The sequence below is a fragment of the Alosa pseudoharengus genome, unplaced genomic scaffold (genome assembly GCF_046254945.1).
Source record: "Alosa pseudoharengus isolate Yale_2024_CS ecotype anadromous, Long Island Sound unplaced genomic scaffold, YU_APseudo_1.1 YU_APseudo_1.1_scf_9, whole genome shotgun sequence".
In the NCBI taxonomy this organism is placed as follows: Eukaryota; Metazoa; Chordata; class Actinopteri; order Clupeiformes; family Clupeidae; genus Alosa; species Alosa pseudoharengus.
The window spans coordinates 32,770,404-32,790,484 of NW_027468881.1; the positions used below are offsets into that span (position 1 = coordinate 32,770,404).

Below are 20,081 nucleotides of genomic sequence, written 5' to 3' on the forward strand. Positions count from 1 at the left end.
ACCCTTCAGGCCTCTCAGGAGGCACTGCCCTCTAACCTAGCGACCACCTGAGCAACCAGCATGATTGCCCTAGCAACCAGCATAGCAACCACGTTATTTATGCGTTTTAGCTTATTGGATGTTGCGTTGATGCAGATAACTTTTGATCCGTGTGCCCGATTTTCATAAATGAGGTACCGTTGGAATCCTTGGATGAGGCCGAGTTCCGTGCCCCAGATCAAACCCACTCTTGCAGTTCCTCGGAACCGCAATTCTAGTTATATCTTCCTATTCACCCACTTTTTGGCCGAACTACTGCTCCTAGACCGTTTGAGCTATCGACGCGGTTCGAACTCCAAAAATTCAGGCCCGAACCGGTGTAACTTGCTTGTTGATTTCGTGTCGCTGGCCCTTGTCGTTTTCGCGGTATTCCCGTTTTTCTGCGTTTTTTGGGCCCATTGAAATGAATGGCGGAATGTTCAGAATTCAAATTTCGATTGTGACATCACAGCTCTAATTGCTTAAGCTTGCACCTGGAAGAGTTCTAAGCCACCTGGCAGAGCTCTAATGGGCTGGGCTGGGCTGTCTGTGTATATGAAGGTGTGTGCATGTAACTTTTGACCAGTATGTCCGATTTTCATGAATGAGGTACCGTTGGAATCCTTGAATGAAGCCCAGTTTAATGCCTTGCCAGCACTAAGTGTAAAGGTAATGTAAAAAAAGATGAGACAGCGCGAAGCGCTGTCTCATCTTTTTTTTAAAGCCAAACCATGTTGATACAGGTCATTAAAAAAAATATATATATATATATTTTCCAAATCCATTCAGCCCAGTTCAATGCCTTGCCAGCACCAGTTGTAAAGGTCATGTAAAAAAAGATGAGACAGCGCAAAGCGCTGTCTCATCTTTTTTTTAAAGCCAAACCATGTTCATATAGGTCATTAAAAAAATAAAAAAAAAAATAAAGTATTTTACCAATCCATTCAGCCCAGTCCTATGCCCAGCATGCTCTATTCAAACTTAGTCATGTATGTGTACAGTTGTATAGATTATTACATTGAGAAACACACTTTCATACAGATATTATGCACATCCACACATTACACACCTGACACATTCATGTTAAGTTACTCATCATTGCCCGGCAAGAAGTCCACAATCAATTCAATTGTCTTGCCACGATCTGTGGAGCTTACAGACAACGTTATATTGCTATAGGTTCTGTATGCGATTTAAAGCCGACCTAACGATGAGTCCCTTTAAGACGGTGTGTTGCAATGCATTCTGGGTGCTGTGCTGTGATCCGACGGCTCGTCACCTGACCCACCAAACACAACGATGCTTGAACCAGAGCACTTGAACTAGCTAAACGTAGTAAATATAAATAGCTACCAAGGCTCCAAATAGCAACACACTTACACCGTAGCATAATGAGGGTATCTACATGTAAAGCGAAGCATTCAGAACTCTACAGGCAGTTTATTAAAAAGAACGTCAACGGGTCAACGTCAACGATAAGTAAGTCAGGCTAACGTAAACGTTAGCTATTTGCTGTTGTCATGCTAGTGCTATATGCTTTAGGCTACGTGATGGCCATTTATCACACTAATTTTAGGTACTACTTTTACGAGGTCTGTAGTTCTGTCAAAATGTATCTTATCGTTGAACAGACTACAGTTTTATCTTCCTTAGACTTCGTAGATGTAGTTACTACAATTTGGAAGCGAATTTCGAAGTGTAAATATGGTTTTAGTGTGTAAACAGACCAACCGCGATTTTGCAATGAAGTTAATGGAGCCTTTTATATAGGGCTACTAGGCTACTTTCACGAAGTCTGTAGTTCTGTCAAAATGTATCTTAACCATGTAGTATGTTCATAGATATCTTCCTTAGACTTCGTAGATGTAGTTACTACAATTTGGAAGCGAATTTCGAAGTGTAAATATGGTTTTAGTGTGTAAACAGACCAACCGCGATTTTGCAATGAAGTTAATTGAGCCTTTTATGTAGGGCTACTAGGCTACTTTCACGAAGTCTGTAGTTCTGTCAAAATGTATCTTAACCATGTAGTATGTTCATAGATATCTTCCTTAGACTTCGTAGATGTAGTTACTACAATTTGGAAGCGAATTTCGAAGTGAAAATATGGTTTAAATGTGTAAACAAGACGCCTGATGTTTAATGTTAATGAATGGGCACAGTATTATTGTGTACAGTAATGGGCTATCAGTAGTATGTAAACAGTTCATGTGTTATGTGATTTACATAAACTAGTAAACAACTGAAATGTTAAAAGCTGGTATTGTGTTTCCTGAATTCTTACATTCAGGCATTCAAATGAAATGTAATTAAATAGCATATCAATCATGCAACAATGCAAAAACAATGAAACTAGTGTAGGCCTAATTATATTTTACATTAGTAAAGCAGTACTCTGATGTGCATGCTTTCACAAACTTTTGTGAACAATCTTAGCACTTTAAACATTGACTGTTTTGAAGTGCATGTATAGCAATATAGTATAAAAAAAATAATAATGGTGATGATTTTATTACAATTTGATGGGGGGTGGGAGGAGGGGGTGGGTTCATGTAGGTGGGCCCTTTGACCCCAAAGTATGCCTTGACTGGGCCTCAGGTCAAAGAAGTTTGAGAAAGGCTGATGTAGACGACAAAGCAGCAAGGAGGCGTCGTGTGATCATTTAAACAAGTTTTATGACAAGGTCGATGAGGGTGGGAAAAATCGTACATTTCTGTGCAAACTTTGCCCGCACTTCAGTCACATTGTCTTTTAAGAAAATGCAGTCCATTTTTCGGTTTCAGCAGTCAACAACCTCAGAACTGACCCTTCAGGCCTCTCAGGAGGCACTGCCCTCTAACCTAGCGACCACCTGAGCAACCAGCATGATTGCCCTAGCAACCAGCATAGCAACCACGTTATTTATGCGTTTTAGCTTATTGGATGTTGCGTTGATGCAGATAACTTTTGATCCGTGTGCCCGATTTTCATAAATGAGGTACCGTTGGAATCCTTGGATGAGGCCGAGTTCCGTGCCCCAGATCAAACCCACTCTTGCAGTTCCTCGGAACCGCAATTCTAGTTTTTATACTATATTGCCTACATGCACTTCAAAACAGTCAATGTTTAAAGTGCTAAGATTGTTTACAAAAGTTTGTGAAAGCATGCACATCAGAGTACTGCTTTACTAATGTAAAATATAATTAGGCCTACACTAGTTTCATTGTTTTTGCATTGTTGCATGATTGATATGCTATTTAATTACATTTCATTTGAATGCCTGAATGTAAGAATTCAGGAAACACAATACCAGCTTTTAACATTTCTGTTGTTAGTTTATGTAAATCACATAACACATGAACTGTTTACATACTACTGATAGCCCATTACTGTACACAATAATACTGTGCCCATTCATTAACATATATTAAACATCAGGCGTCTTGTTTACACATTTAAACCATATTTGCACTTCGAATTTCGCTTCCAAACTGTAATAACTACATCTACAAAGTCTAAAGAAGATAACCATGTAGTCTGTTCATAGATAAGATCAATTTTGACAGAACTACAGACTTCGTGAAAGTAGCCTAGTAGTCCTACATAAAAGGCTCCATATTCACTTCATTGCAAAATCGCGGTTGGTCTGTTTACACACTAAAACCATATTTACACTTCGAAATTCGCTTCCAAATTGTAGTAACTACATCTACGAAGTCTAAGGAAGATAATCATGTAGTCTGTTCATAGATAAGATACATTTTGACACAACTACAGACTTCGTGAAAGTAGCCTAGAAGCCCTACATAAAAGGCTCCATTAACTTCATTGCAAAATCGCGGTTGGTCTGTTTACACACTAAAACCATATTTACACTTCGAAATTCGCTTCCAAATTGTAGTAACTACATCTACGAAGTCTAAGGAAGATAACCGTGTAGTCTGTTCAACGATAAGATACATTTTGACAGAACAACAGACCTCGTAAAAGTAGTACCTAAAATTAGTGTGATAAATGGCCATCACGTAGCCTAAAGCATATAGCACTAGCATATGACAACAGCAAATAGCTAACGTTTACGTTAGCCTAACTTACTTATCGTTGACGTTGACCCGACACGTTTATAAGTTAGACCTTAGACTGATAAGGACGTCCATCAAAATTCCGTGTGTATCCTGTGTATCCTGTGTATCTTTCGTGCTGCTATCCTGTTGCCTTTTCCCTGTTGTTCCGGCAACAAGGTTTTTACGCGATATTTGCCACATCCCAGAGAGTTGTTGTTTGGTGGGTCAGGTGACGAGCCGTCGAATCACAGCACAGCACCCAGAATGCATTGCAACACACCGTCTAGAAGGGACTCAGCGTTAGGTCGGCTTTAAATAGCACACAGAACCTGTAGTAATATAACGTTGTCTGTAAGCTCCACAGATCGTGGCAAGACAATTGAATTGATTGTGGACTTCTTGCTGGGCAACGATGAGTAACTTGATTAGTAATGCTGCGTGGATATGTATGATATCTGTATGAAAGTGTGTTTCTCAATGTAATAATCTATACAACTGTACACATGACTAAGTTCAAATGGAGCTAGCTGGGTATAGGACTGGGCTGAATGGATTGGTGAAATACTTTATTTATTTATTTTTTTAATGACCTATATGAACATGGTTTGGCTTTAAAAAAAAGAGGAGACAGCGCTTCGCGCTGTCTCCTCTTTTTTTACATGACCTTTACACTTAGTGCTGGCAAGGCATTGAACTGGGCTGAATGGATTTGGAAAATATATATATATTTTTTTTAATGACCTGTATCAACATGGTTTGGCTTTAAAAAAAAGATGAGACAGCGCTTCGCGCTGTCTCATCTTTTTTTACATTACCTTTACACTTAGTGCTGGCAAGGCATTGAACTGGGTTTCATTCAAGGATTCCAACGGTACCTCATTCATGAAAATCGGACATACTGGTCAAAAGTTACATGCACACACCTTCATATACACAGACAGCCCAGCCCAGCCCATCAGAGCTCTGCCAGGTGGCTTAGAACTCTTCCAGGTGCAAGTTTAAGCAATTAGTGCTGTGATGTCACAATCGAAATTTGAATTCTGAACATTCCGCCATTCATTTCAATGGGCCCAAAAAACGCAGAAAAACGGGAATACCGCGAAAACGACAAGGGCCAGCGACACGAAATCAACAAGCAAGTTACACCGGTTCGGGCCTGAATTTTTGGAGTTCGAACCGCATCGATAGCTCAAACGGTCTAGGAGCAGTAGTTCGGCCAAAAAGTGGGTGAATAGGAAGATATAATAACTAGAATTGCGGTTCCGAGGAACTGCAAGAGTGGGTTTGATCAGTGGCACAGAACTCGGCCTCATCCAAGGATTCCAACGGTACCTCATTTATGAAAATCGGGCACACGGATCAAAAGTTGTCTGCATTAACGCAACATCCAATAAGCTAAAACGCATAAATAACATGGTTGCTATGCTGGTTGCTATGGTGGTCGCTAGGTTGACATTACAGGGGTGGTTTCTAGGTTGTTGCTAGGGTAATTAGTTAGTTGCTAGTAAGCCATCTTAAGCTGACTGCATAAAGTGATTATTTTAAGAGATACATTTTCAAACCAGAACTGTGTATAGGTCATGGTTAAAAACGTATCAGAGTCTCAGAAATAATCACGTAATGCAGCCAGTTTAAGATTTTTTAAGAAGTCAGATTTTTTTAAAGGCAATCAAATTTCTGCTGACTCTCTTCTGGCTGCGGTTAAAGGCCAGCGCCTCCTGAGAGGCCTGAAGGGTCAGTTCTGAGGTTGTTGGCTGCTGGAACCGAAAAAAGGACTGCATTTTCTTAAAAGACAATGTGACTGAAGTGCGGGCAAAGTTTGCACAGAAATGTACGATTTTTCCCACCCTCATCGACCTCGTCATAAAACTTGTTTAAATGATCACACGACGCCTCCTTGCTGCTTTGTTGTCTACATCAGCATTTCTCAAACTTCTTTGACCTGAGGCCCAGTCAAGGCATACTTTGGGGTCATAGGGCCCACCTACATGAACCCACCCCCTCCTCCCAACCCCTATCAAATTGTAATGATATCACAATTATTATTTTTATACTATATTGCCTACATGCACTTCAAAACAGTCAATGTTTAAAGTGCTAAGATTGTTTACAAAAGTTTGTGAAAGCATGCACATCAGAGTACTGCTTTACTAATGTAAAATATAATTAGGCCTACACTAGTTTCATTGTTTTTGCATTGTTGCATGATTGATATGCTATTTAATTACATTTCATTTGAATGCCTGAATGTAAGAATTCAGGAAACACAATACCAGCTTTTAACATTTCTGTTGTTAGTTTATGTAAATCACATAACACATGAACTGTTTACATACTACTGATAGCCCATTACTGTACACAATAATACTGTGCCCATTCATTAACATATATTAAACATCAGGCGTCTTGTTTACACATTTAAACCATATTTGCACTTCGAATTTCGCTTCCAAACTGTAATAACTACATCTACAAAGTCTAAAGAAGATAACCATGTAGTCTGTTCATAGATAAGATCAATTTTGACAGAACTACAGACTTCGTGAAAGTAGCCTAGTAGTCCTACATAAAAGGCTCCATATTCACTTCATTGCAAAATCGCGGTTGGTCTGTTTACACACTAAAACCATATTTACACTTCGAAATTCGCTTCCAAATTGTAGTAACTACATCTACGAAGTCTAAGGAAGATAATCATGTAGTCTGTTCATAGATAAGATACATTTTGACACAACTACAGACTTCGTGAAAGTAGCCTAGAAGCCCTACATAAAAGGCTCCATTAACTTCATTGCAAAATCGCGGTTGGTCTGTTTACACACTAAAACCATATTTACACTTCGAAATTCGCTTCCAAATTGTAGTAACTACATCTACGAAGTCTAAGGAAGATAACCGTGTAGTCTGTTCAACGATAAGATACATTTTGACAGAACAACAGACCTCGTAAAAGTAGTACCTAAAATTAGTGTGATAAATGGCCATCACGTAGCCTAAAGCATATAGCACTAGCATATGACAACAGCAAATAGCTAACGTTTACGTTAGCCTAACTTACTTATCGTTGACGTTGACCCGACACGTTTATAAGTTAGACCTTAGACTGATAAGGACGTCCATCAAAATTCCGTGTGTATCCTGTGTATCCTGTGTATCTTTCGTGCTGCTATCCTGTTGCCTTTTCCCTGTTGTTCCGGCAACAAGGTTTTTACGCGATATTTGCCACATCCCAGAGAGTTGTTGTTTGGTGGGTCAGGTGACGAGCCGTCGAATCACAGCACAGCACCCAGAATGCATTGCAACACACCGTCTAGAAGGGACTCAGCGTTAGGTCGGCTTTAAATAGCACACAGAACCTGTAGTAATATAACGTTGTCTGTAAGCTCCACAGATCGTGGCAAGACAATTGAATTGATTGTGGACTTCTTGCTGGGCAACGATGAGTAACTTGATTAGTAATGCTGCGTGGATATGTATGATATCTGTATGAAAGTGTGTTTCTCAATGTAATAATCTATACAACTGTACACATGACTAAGTTCAAATGGAGCTAGCTGGGTATAGGACTGGGCTGAATGGATTGGTGAAATACTTTATTTATTTATTTTTTTAATGACCTATATGAACATGGTTTGGCTTTAAAAAAAAGAGGAGACAGCGCTTCGCGCTGTCTCCTCTTTTTTTACATGACCTTTACACTTAGTGCTGGCAAGGCATTGAACTGGGCTGAATGGATTTGGAAAATATATATATATTTTTTTTAATGACCTGTATCAACATGGTTTGGCTTTAAAAAAAAGATGAGACAGCGCTTCGCGCTGTCTCATCTTTTTTTACATTACCTTTACACTTAGTGCTGGCAAGGCATTGAACTGGGTTTCATTCAAGGATTCCAACGGTACCTCATTCATGAAAATCGGACATACTGGTCAAAAGTTACATGCACACACCTTCATATACACAGACAGCCCAGCCCAGCCCATCAGAGCTCTGCCAGGTGGCTTAGAACTCTTCCAGGTGCAAGTTTAAGCAATTAGTGCTGTGATGTCACAATCGAAATTTGAATTCTGAACATTCCGCCATTCATTTCAATGGGCCCAAAAAACGCAGAAAAACGGGAATACCGCGAAAACGACAAGGGCCAGCGACACGAAATCAACAAGCAAGTTACACCGGTTCGGGCCTGAATTTTTGGAGTTCGAACCGCATCGATAGCTCAAACGGTCTAGGAGCAGTAGTTCGGCCAAAAAGTGGGTGAATAGGAAGATATAATAATAATAAGAAAACTTAAGAAGAACAATAGTGGGCTTGCTCCGCAAGCCCACAGCATGGCAAAGCCATGCTGTGGTCTTGCTGGATCAAACCCACTAATAATAAGAAAACTTAAGAAGAACAATAGTGGGCTTGCTCCGCAAGCCCACAGCATGGCAAAGCCTAGAATTAGCCTAGCCTAGAATAAGCCTAGCCTAGAATTGCGGTTCCGAGGAACTGCAAGAGTGGGTTTGATCAGTGGCACAGAACTCGGCCTCATCCAAGGATTCCAACGGTACCTCATTTATGAAAATCGGGCACACGGATCAAAAGTTGTCTGCATTAACGCAACATCCAATAAGCTAAAACGCATAAATAACATGGTTGCTATGCTGGTTGCTATGGTGGTCGCTAGGTTGACATTACAGGGGTGGTTTCTAGGTTGTTGCTAGGGTAATTAGTTAGTTGCTAGTAAGCCATCTTAAGCTGACTGCATAAAGTGATTATTTTAAGAGATACATTTTCAAACCAGAACTGTGTATAGGTCATGGTTAAAAACGTATCAGAGTCTCAGAAATAATCACGTAATGCAGCCAGTTTAAGATTTTTTAAGAAGTCAGATTTTTTTAAAGGCAATCAAATTTCTGCTGACTCTCTTCTGGCTGCGGTTAAAGGCCAGCGCCTCCTGAGAGGCCTGAAGGGTCAGTTCTGAGGTTGTTGGCTGCTGGAACCGAAAAAAGGACTGCATTTTCTTAAAAGACAATGTGACTGAAGTGCGGGCAAAGTTTGCACAGAAATGTACGATTTTTCCCACCCTCATCGACCTCGTCATAAAACTTGTTTAAATGATCACACGACGCCTCCTTGCTGCTTTGTTGTCTACATCAGCATTTCTCAAACTTCTTTGACCTGAGGCCCAGTCAAGGCATACTTTGGGGTCATAGGGCCCACCTACATGAACCCACCCCCTCCTCCCAACCCCTATCAAATTGTAATGATATCACAATTATTATTTTTATACTATATTGCCTACATGCACTTCAAAACAGTCAATGTTTAAAGTGCTAAGATTGTTTACAAAAGTTTGTGAAAGCATGCACATCAGAGTACTGCTTTACTAATGTAAAATATAATTAGGCCTACACTAGTTTCATTGTTTTTGCATTGTTGCATGATTGATATGCTATTTAATTACATTTCATTTGAATGCCTGAATGTAAGAATTCAGGAAACACAATACCAGCTTTTAACATTTCTGTTGTTAGTTTATGTAAATCACATAACACATGAACTGTTTACATACTACTGATAGCCCATTACTGTACACAATAATACTGTGCCCATTCATTAACATATATTAAACATCAGGCGTCTTGTTTACACATTTAAACCATATTTGCACTTCGAATTTCGCTTCCAAACTGTAATAACTACATCTACAAAGTCTAAAGAAGATAACCATGTAGTCTGTTCATAGATAAGATCAATTTTGACAGAACTACAGACTTCGTGAAAGTAGCCTAGTAGTCCTACATAAAAGGCTCCATATTCACTTCATTGCAAAATCGCGGTTGGTCTGTTTACACACTAAAACCATATTTACACTTCGAAATTCGCTTCCAAATTGTAGTAACTACATCTACGAAGTCTAAGGAAGATAATCATGTAGTCTGTTCATAGATAAGATACATTTTGACACAACTACAGACTTCGTGAAAGTAGCCTAGAAGCCCTACATAAAAGGCTCCATTAACTTCATTGCAAAATCGCGGTTGGTCTGTTTACACACTAAAACCATATTTACACTTCGAAATTCGCTTCCAAATTGTAGTAACTACATCTACGAAGTCTAAGGAAGATAACCGTGTAGTCTGTTCAACGATAAGATACATTTTGACAGAACAACAGACCTCGTAAAAGTAGTACCTAAAATTAGTGTGATAAATGGCCATCACGTAGCCTAAAGCATATAGCACTAGCATATGACAACAGCAAATAGCTAACGTTTACGTTAGCCTAACTTACTTATCGTTGACGTTGACCCGACACGTTTATAAGTTAGACCTTAGACTGATAAGGACGTCCATCAAAATTCCGTGTGTATCCTGTGTATCCTGTGTATCTTTCGTGCTGCTATCCTGTTGCCTTTTCCCTGTTGTTCCGGCAACAAGGTTTTTACGCGATATTTGCCACATCCCAGAGAGTTGTTGTTTGGTGGGTCAGGTGACGAGCCGTCGAATCACAGCACAGCACCCAGAATGCATTGCAACACACCGTCTAGAAGGGACTCAGCGTTAGGTCGGCTTTAAATAGCACACAGAACCTGTAGTAATATAACGTTGTCTGTAAGCTCCACAGATCGTGGCAAGACAATTGAATTGATTGTGGACTTCTTGCTGGGCAACGATGAGTAACTTGATTAGTAATGCTGCGTGGATATGTATGATATCTGTATGAAAGTGTGTTTCTCAATGTAATAATCTATACAACTGTACACATGACTAAGTTCAAATGGTGCTAGCTGGGTATAGGACTGGGCTGAATGGATTGGTGAAATACTTTATTTATTTATTTTTTTAATGACCTATATGAACATGGTTTGGCTTTAAAAAAAAGAGGAGACAGCGCTTCGCGCTGTCTCCTCTTTTTTTACATGACCTTTACACTTAGTGCTGGCAAGGCATTGAACTGGGCTGAATGGATTTGGAAAATATATATATATTTTTTTTAATGACCTGTATCAACATGGTTTGGCTTTAAAAAAAAGATGAGACAGCGCTTCGCGCTGTCTCATCTTTTTTTACATTACCTTTACACTTAGTGCTGGCAAGGCATTGAACTGGGTTTCATTCAAGGATTCCAACGGTACCTCATTCATGAAAATCGGACATACTGGTCAAAAGTTACATGCACACACCTTCATATACACAGACAGCCCAGCCCAGCCCATCAGAGCTCTGCCAGGTGGCTTAGAACTCTTCCAGGTGCAAGTTTAAGCAATTAGTGCTGTGATGTCACAATCGAAATTTGAATTCTGAACATTCCGCCATTCATTTCAATGGGCCCAAAAAACGCAGAAAAACGGGAATACCGCGAAAACGACAAGGGCCAGCGACACGAAATCAACAAGCAAGTTACACCGGTTCGGGCCTGAATTTTTGGAGTTCGAACCGCATCGATAGCTCAAACGGTCTAGGAGCAGTAGTTCGGCCAAAAAGTGGGTGAATAGGAAGATATAATAATAATAAGAAAACTTAAGAAGAACAATAGTGGGCTTGCTCCGCAAGCCCACAGCATGGCAAAGCCATGCTGTGGTCTTGCTGGATCAAACCCACTAATAAGAAAACTTAAGAAGAACAATAGTGGGCTTGCTCCGCAAGCCCACAGCATGGCAAAGCCATGCTGTGGTCTTGCTGGATCAAACCCACTAATAATAATTGTGATATCATTACAATTTGATAGGGGTTGGGAGGAGGGGGTGGGTTCATGTAGGTGGGCCCTATGACCCCAAAGTATGCCTTGACTGGGCCTCAGGTCAAAGAAGTTTGAGAAATGCTGATGTAGACAACAAAGCAGCAAGGAGGCGTCGTGTGATCATTTAAACAAGTTTTATGACGAGGTCGATGAGGGTGGGAAAAATCGTACATTTCTGTGCAAACTTTGCCCGCACTTCAGTCACATTGTCTTTTAAGAAAATGCAGTCCTTTTTTCGGTTCCAGCAGCCAACAACCTCAGAACTGACCCTTCAGGCCTCTCAGGAGGCGCTGGCCTTTAACCGCAGCCAGAAGAGAGTCAGCAGAAATTTGATTGCCTTTAAAAAAATCTGACTTCTTAAAAAATCTTAAACTGGCTGCATTACGTGATTATTTCTGAGACTCTGATACGTTTTTAACCATGACCTATACACAGTTCTGGTTTGAAAATGTATCTCTTAAAATAATCACTTTATGCAGTCAGCTTAAGATGGCTTACTAGCAACTAACTAATTACCCTAGCAACAACCTAGAAACCACCCCTGTAATGTCAACCTAGCGACCACCATAGCAACCAGCATAGCAACCATGTTATTTATGCGTTTTAGCTTATTGGATGTTGCGTTAATGCAGACAACTTTTGATCCGTGTGCCCGATTTTCATAAATGAGGTACCGTTGGAATCCTTGGATGAGGCCGAGTTCTGTGCCACTGATCAAACCCACTCTTGCAGTTCCTCGGAACCGCAATTCTAGTTATTATTATTATTATATCTTCCTATTCACCCACTTTTTGGCCGAACTACTGCTCCTAGACCGTTTGAGCTATCGACGCGGTTCGAACTCCAAAAATTCAGGCCCGAACCGGTGTAACTTGCTTGTTGATTTCGTGTCGCTGGCCCTTGTCGTTTTCGCGGTATTCCCGTTTTTCTGCGTTTTTTGGGCCCATTGAAATGAATGGCGGAATGTTCAGAATTCAAATTTCGATTGTGACATCACAGCTCTAATTGCTTAAGCTTGCACCTGGAAGAGTTCTAAGCCACCTGGCAGAGCTCTAATGGGCTGGGCTGGGCTGTCTGTGTATATGAAGGTGTGTGCATGTAACTTTTGACCAGTATGTCCGATTTTCATGAATGAGGTACCGTTGGAATCCTTGAATGAAGCCCAGTTTAATGCCTTGCCAGCACTAAGTGTAAAGGTAATGTAAAAAAAGATGAGACAGCGCGAAGCGCTGTCTCATCTTTTTTTTAAAGCCAAACCATGTTGATACAGGTCATTAAAAAAAATATATATATATATATTTTCCAAATCCATTCAGCCCAGTTCAATGCCTTGCCAGCACCAGTTGTAAAGGTCATGTAAAAAAAGATGAGACAGCGCAAAGCGCTGTCTCATCTTTTTTTTAAAGCCAAACCATGTTCATATAGGTCATTAAAAAAATAAAAAAAAAAATAAAGTATTTTACCAATCCATTCAGCCCAGTCCTATGCCCAGCATGCTCTATTCAAACTTAGTCATGTATGTGTACAGTTGTATAGATTATTACATTGAGAAACACACTTTCATACAGATATTATGCACATCCACACATTACACACCTGACACATTCATGTTAAGTTACTCATCATTGCCCGGCAAGAAGTCCACAATCAATTCAATTGTCTTGCCACGATCTGTGGAGCTTACAGACAACGTTATATTGCTATAGGTTCTGTATGCGATTTAAAGCCGACCTAACGATGAGTCCCTTTAAGACGGTGTGTTGCAATGCATTCTGGGTGCTGTGCTGTGATCCGACGGCTCGTCACCTGACCCACCAAACACAACGATGCTTGAACCAGAGCACTTGAACTAGCTAAACGTAGTAAATATAAATAGCTACCAAGGCTCCAAATAGCAACACACTTACACCGTAGCATAATGAGGGTATCTACATGTAAAGCGAAGCATTCAGAACTCTACAGGCAGTTTATTAAAAAGAACGTCAACGGGTCAACGTCAACGATAAGTAAGTCAGGCTAACGTAAACGTTAGCTATTTGCTGTTGTCATGCTAGTGCTATATGCTTTAGGCTACGTGATGGCCATTTATCACACTAATTTTAGGTACTACTTTTACGAGGTCTGTAGTTCTGTCAAAATGTATCTTATCGTTGAACAGACTACAGTTTTATCTTCCTTAGACTTCGTAGATGTAGTTACTACAATTTGGAAGCGAATTTCGAAGTGTAAATATGGTTTTAGTGTGTAAACAGACCAACCGCGATTTTGCAATGAAGTTAATGGAGCCTTTTATATAGGGCTACTAGGCTACTTTCACGAAGTCTGTAGTTCTGTCAAAATGTATCTTAACCATGTAGTATGTTCATAGATATCTTCCTTAGACTTCGTAGATGTAGTTACTACAATTTGGAAGCGAATTTCGAAGTGTAAATATGGTTTTAGTGTGTAAACAGACCAACCGCGATTTTGCAATGAAGTTAATTGAGCCTTTTATGTAGGGCTACTAGGCTACTTTCACGAAGTCTGTAGTTCTGTCAAAATGTATCTTAACCATGTAGTATGTTCATAGATATCTTCCTTAGACTTCGTAGATGTAGTTACTACAATTTGGAAGCGAATTTCGAAGTGAAAATATGGTTTAAATGTGTAAACAAGACGCCTGATGTTTAATGTTAATGAATGGGCACAGTATTATTGTGTACAGTAATGGGCTATCAGTAGTATGTAAACAGTTCATGTGTTATGTGATTTACATAAACTAGTAAACAACTGAAATGTTAAAAGCTGGTATTGTGTTTCCTGAATTCTTACATTCAGGCATTCAAATGAAATGTAATTAAATAGCATATCAATCATGCAACAATGCAAAAACAATGAAACTAGTGTAGGCCTAATTATATTTTACATTAGTAAAGCAGTACTCTGATGTGCATGCTTTCACAAACTTTTGTGAACAATCTTAGCACTTTAAACATTGACTGTTTTGAAGTGCATGTATAGCAATATAGTATAAAAAAAATAATAATGGTGATGATTTTATTACAATTTGATGGGGGGTGGGAGGAGGGGGTGGGTTCATGTAGGTGGGCCCTTTGACCCCAAAGTATGCCTTGACTGGGCCTCAGGTCAAAGAAGTTTGAGAAAGGCTGATGTAGACGACAAAGCAGCAAGGAGGCGTCGTGTGATCATTTAAACAAGTTTTATGACAAGGTCGATGAGGGTGGGAAAAATCGTACATTTCTGTGCAAACTTTGCCCGCACTTCAGTCACATTGTCTTTTAAGAAAATGCAGTCCATTTTTCGGTTTCAGCAGTCAACAACCTCAGAACTGACCCTTCAGGCCTCTCAGGAGGCACTGCCCTCTAACCTAGCGACCACCTGAGCAACCAGCATGATTGCCCTAGCAACCAGCATAGCAACCACGTTATTTATGCGTTTTAGCTTATTGGATGTTGCGTTGATGCAGATAACTTTTGATCCGTGTGCCCGATTTTCATAAATGAGGTACCGTTGGAATCCTTGGATGAGGCCGAGTTCCGTGCCCCAGATCAAACCCACTCTTGCAGTTCCTCGGAACCGCAATTCTAGTTAATATTACTACGCTAGGTCGAAGTACTCCCAAGTGCTATTGCCACAAACCACTAACCACTAACACCACCACTAACCACTCGGTGAGTTGCACAGTTTCGAAAACGAACATTAAGGGTTGTTTTAAGGACATGTTTGTGCATGCCCATAGCCAGCCAGTCAAAGGCAATTCAAAACGAGTCAGATAGTCGAGACAGGACCCATCGTCAGAATTTCGGTGTCCACCACTCTAGTTCATCCAAAACAAACCAGAAAAGGGACTTAAAGTGCTAAATGCCGGAATTATCCTTTAATATTAGAGCAAGCTTTTTCATGTGGCTCTCATTGAAAGGTCAAAAAGGGAGGAAGAGACAAAATCTGGCTTGTAAAACATATTGATGAGTTCTCGTAAAGGGAATCAAGTACTGACAAGGAGATGCAGACCACCGGCTTTGTGGCAGTTGTTTCCAAGGGAGTTCTGGCTGTGATCCGGCCCGGACCCGGAACCCAAAACCCGGACATGCATGAGGTCCGTTCCAGGCTTGCACAGCGGTTGCCAGGGGTTAACATGAGTAATGAGTGCAATGACTCCAACCACATCCCTCAGTCTTTAAAATGAGTCAACAGGAGCTTTAGCTTTAATGTTGTTCTTGGGAGAGGAGACACTGGTCCTCTACAGTTGGAAAGACTGTTGGTGAAACACTGTTCCCATACGGTTGAGAACTGTTGGTGAAACACTGTTCTCATACTGTTGGGAAATGTTGGAAAGAGACACTGTTCCTTTAATGCTGGGGACTGTTGGTGAAACCCTGTTCCCATACTGTTGGGAAATGTTGGAAAGAGACACTGTCCCTTTAATGCTGGGAACTGTTGGTGAAACCCTGTTCCCATACTGTTGGGAAATGTTGGAAAGAGACACTGTTCCTTTAATGTTGGGAACTGCTGGAGAGGCACTGTTACTGTTATACTTCACTGTTACATAGTGCCAAAATCAGTGTTGTTTTACACTTACAAGTACTTACCTGTACATAACCATAACCCTAAGGATCACAAAGGCCTTCATCAGTAACTGTAGAGTACAATTAATCTTCAGTTACCCTATTTTTTGTACAACTATATATAAACACAGTTTATAGAGTAACACTCTGTAGAATAGCACAAAATCATACCTAAAGAGCACTAAATTCAACTCTGATAAGAGTTAATTCCACACGGTAATTCAAGTACTCAACACCTACCCAGTTCACAGTTTTCTCCACGCAGACCAGCAGGACATTGGCGCTGACAAAGCCCTGTCACATGATCACAGGACACTCCAGATGGGCAGGCACATCTCCTCTTACACCCAGCGCCATAATATCCACTTTCACACTCTGAAATAGAAGATAAGAGGTTGAGTGACAGCATCCAGGAAGTGTTTACCAATGTCAGAGAGTTCTGTCTTAACCAGTTACACTGACCATCACTGCACGTCTTGCCCTGGTAGCCTGGTTTGCACACACAGGTGCCATGACGACGGTGACATTCTAGAGTGTTCTGCTGCACACACTTGCACTCCTCGGAGCAGCCTGGACCGTAAGCCCACTTAGGACATGCTGGACACAAAACACACACACACATACACACAAGCAGGTGAGGAGACGAGAGACAAATACAAGTACAGATCAAAATCAAACACCTGTTTAAACATACAAACTCAAACGGAGGACAAACTCAAGCCAAATAACCAAACATGGTTGCAAACACTAACTATTCAGAAATATACAGTAGTAGTCAAAAAGTATTTTTCTTTTTTGAAACAAAATACAAGAGTAAGAGACATAAAAACAAACAAGCAAAAACTATATTGTGAGACTTACGTAGGTGACAGAACCTTCCATATAGTCCAGGGTCACACAGGCACGCCCCGTAGGTGCGATGGCAACGTCCATTATTGGCACAGTTGCACCTCTTGTTGCAATACTTGCCATAAAAGCCCTTTGGGCAGCCTGAAATAAACAGCAATGTAATTTCCCCTCCATCATGATTTTACTTCACATATTAAGGAACTATAACTTTATCCATAGAACATTGCATTTATCAAAAAATGCGTCTGATTTGTAAAATGCTTTTAAGAGCTGGCATTACCTCAAATACACATGTCCAGACCCTGTAAGAGATACTCGTACCCTAGCCACCCTTCTGGAACACCAATCAGTCAGTTTGGTTTGGTTTAGGTAAAAGCCTAAAAAAGCATTCTACTTTAAAGGAGAGTTGTGTGATTTGGTAATGGCCAATCCAACCACATCAAACTGAATTCTGGATGAACTTCCAACAGTATAAACCCAATGAAAACCTAGCGAGTCTCCAACAGACGACAGTGAACCCATTTGCGGGAATAGCAACAAGAGTCTACCCAAACCATCCCGAAAACGAACAGAACCACACGTCTGCTCTGACATATATTAGGGTCCTAAAATAACAGTTTATAAAACAATGCCAAGCTGGTGCATGGGAACCTACTACTCCTGCTAGACTATTATACACAGTGTTTGAAGTATTGACCTAAATGAAAGAGGCATGTTCCACTTGACTCACCATCCTGGCACATCTCTCCACTGACCCCAGGTGGGCACCGGCACTGCCCGCTCACTGCATCACACGTGGCACCATTCTTGCACTTACAGCTGAAGGAGCAGTTCCTCCCGAACATGCCATCCGGGCAGGCTGGATTGGGTGCAGACATGACAGATTTCAAAGTAGCGTCCAGCATTATGACTAGACCTTTCCTCCATGCATATCCAGGTTGTTCACTGTGCGAGTTCTGGCTCAAAGAAATATCTGTTTGACTTTTACCAGATGGAGATCATTTAAGTTATGGATATCTCTTCCCTCACAAATTGTGTAATTAGCACAGCTACATGGTTGACCTGCTGGATTGCCGAGTACTGTAAATAAAAAAATATAGAAAACAATCAGTTATACCTAGGTCGAGTTGCTGCAGCCAACAGCTAGAGCTACAGTGCTACACTCTGGGGGCATGCTCATGAGCCCCCAAGTTCATGCCCCCAGAGTGTAGCACTGTAGCTTCCTGGCAGCTCTAGCCATTGGCTGCAGCAACTCAAGCTGAGTAGAACCGATTGTTTTTGTTTTTTTCGTGCCGACAGTACTCGGTGACCTCCAGAAACAGAGATCTATGTGAAAAATCACCGGAATTCTCCTTTAATGCCAATATTAATACACAGGCTGCTTGCTTGCTGCTGCTTGACTTATTTCTTGACTACATGTTAAATTTTCACACTGAACTCACTCTGGTTACAGATGATTCCTGTCCAGCCATCAGGACAATCACAGCCATCTTGCTCGAGATTACACAAGGCTCCATTGGAGCAGTCCTCGCAGGTCAAACTGCAGTCATGGCCAAACGTGTCATCTAAGCAAACTGTTGAAAAGGTAGAGAGAGAGAGAGACGGGGGTGGCACTCTGTGAGCGGAATTACATTAGCACTAACTGGGTCTGCTAGCGTTTGCTCTTCCAGGATTTCGCAACTCAACAGTTAGAATATTAATGGCAGGGACAAGGGGTGCAATGTGGCGTTTTGTGAAGCAGACTTGCCAAATTTCTCTGACAGTGTGCTCTCGGCACGCAGCTCTCCCAGGCCATCCTCCTCGTAGTCATCATAGCGCTCCAGCGGCTGAGCGAAGTCCCGCAGCAGAGTGATTTGAGGCAGCCTGCGCTCCACCGCACGCCGGCTGGACAAGGCCTCCACGGAACCTTCCAGGGCTGAGAGAGACACGTTCAATATGGTCACTATGAGAATGCAGAGTTTACACAGCATGCGTCTTTACAAAACAGATGTTATAGTTGAGTCAGATGTAACAGTGAGTAACAGTCAAAAGTTACAGTTTTTCACAATTGCTAAACCATATTTTTTTTAACCCTTCCACCCTTTTTTCAAAAATGTAAACACAAACCTCCATTCTCAAACTACATTCACAAAACCTCTGACACTTCTTGCAAAACTGAACAATTGCCTCAAAACAGTTGTACCTGTGCTCAAAACCAAATAATGTCTTCAGATCATTTACAAAGCAGTCAACATGAAAACACTACTGAGCAGTTGTTACACACTGCAGTAAATTCATTTTGCATCTAAAAAACAAAAACAAAACAAACACACAAAAAAAACAAAGGAAAAAAGATTTCATAACAACCTACAACATTTAGGCTACTGTAAATGCAGTAAAAATAAAGTATTGGAAAAGGTACTGAAAAAGACAGACACTCACTTACAGTACTGTAAATGAGAAATACATTACAGTCTACAGCCTACAATGTAAATGTGTTTGGAGTTTTGCAAAAACAGTCAATGAGATCTGCAAATTGTGTTTTACTAGATGAAAACTGTTTATAGTTTTGCCAAAAGAGTGATCGATTCAATACATGTGTTCAAGCAACTGAGCATTGGGTTCAGAGAATGAAGTTTAGTGTTTTAGCAACGGTGAAAAAAAATAAAAGTTAGATGCAATAACGGTAACATTACCAGAAGTTAAAAGCTATAACAACATGCCTCCCAAATGAATTCCCAAAGCAATAGATTGAAATAGATTATTTTAAAATATTGTTGAAATCAAAGATGATTAATGACTTTAGCCAAGCCTGAAAAGTAAAGCATGGTTAGGGAGGGGAAGTTGGAATGGGAAAAAGATGAATATCAGTAAGTTTTTCTTTGGGCTCTCCGTGAGGCTA

General features: G+C 40.6%; 1 protein-coding gene across 1 annotated transcript in view; it reads right to left on the minus strand.

Moving 5' to 3' along the window:
- Window positions 1-20,081, minus strand: part of megf6a (multiple EGF-like-domains 6a) — a 128,936-nt gene that overhangs the window by 51,810 nt on the left and 57,045 nt on the right. Inside the window, exons 13-18 of the mRNA XM_076277017.1 lie at window positions 18,948-19,115; window positions 18,643-18,774; window positions 17,931-18,059; window positions 17,213-17,341; window positions 16,814-16,948; window positions 16,592-16,726 (exon numbers count right to left, since the gene is read on the minus strand). Of these exons, the coding sequence (XP_076133132.1) occupies window positions 16,592-16,726; window positions 16,814-16,948; window positions 17,213-17,341; window positions 17,931-18,059; window positions 18,643-18,774; window positions 18,948-19,115 (828 nt within the window). The remainder of the gene's footprint in view (window positions 1-16,591; window positions 16,727-16,813; window positions 16,949-17,212; window positions 17,342-17,930; window positions 18,060-18,642; window positions 18,775-18,947; window positions 19,116-20,081) is intronic.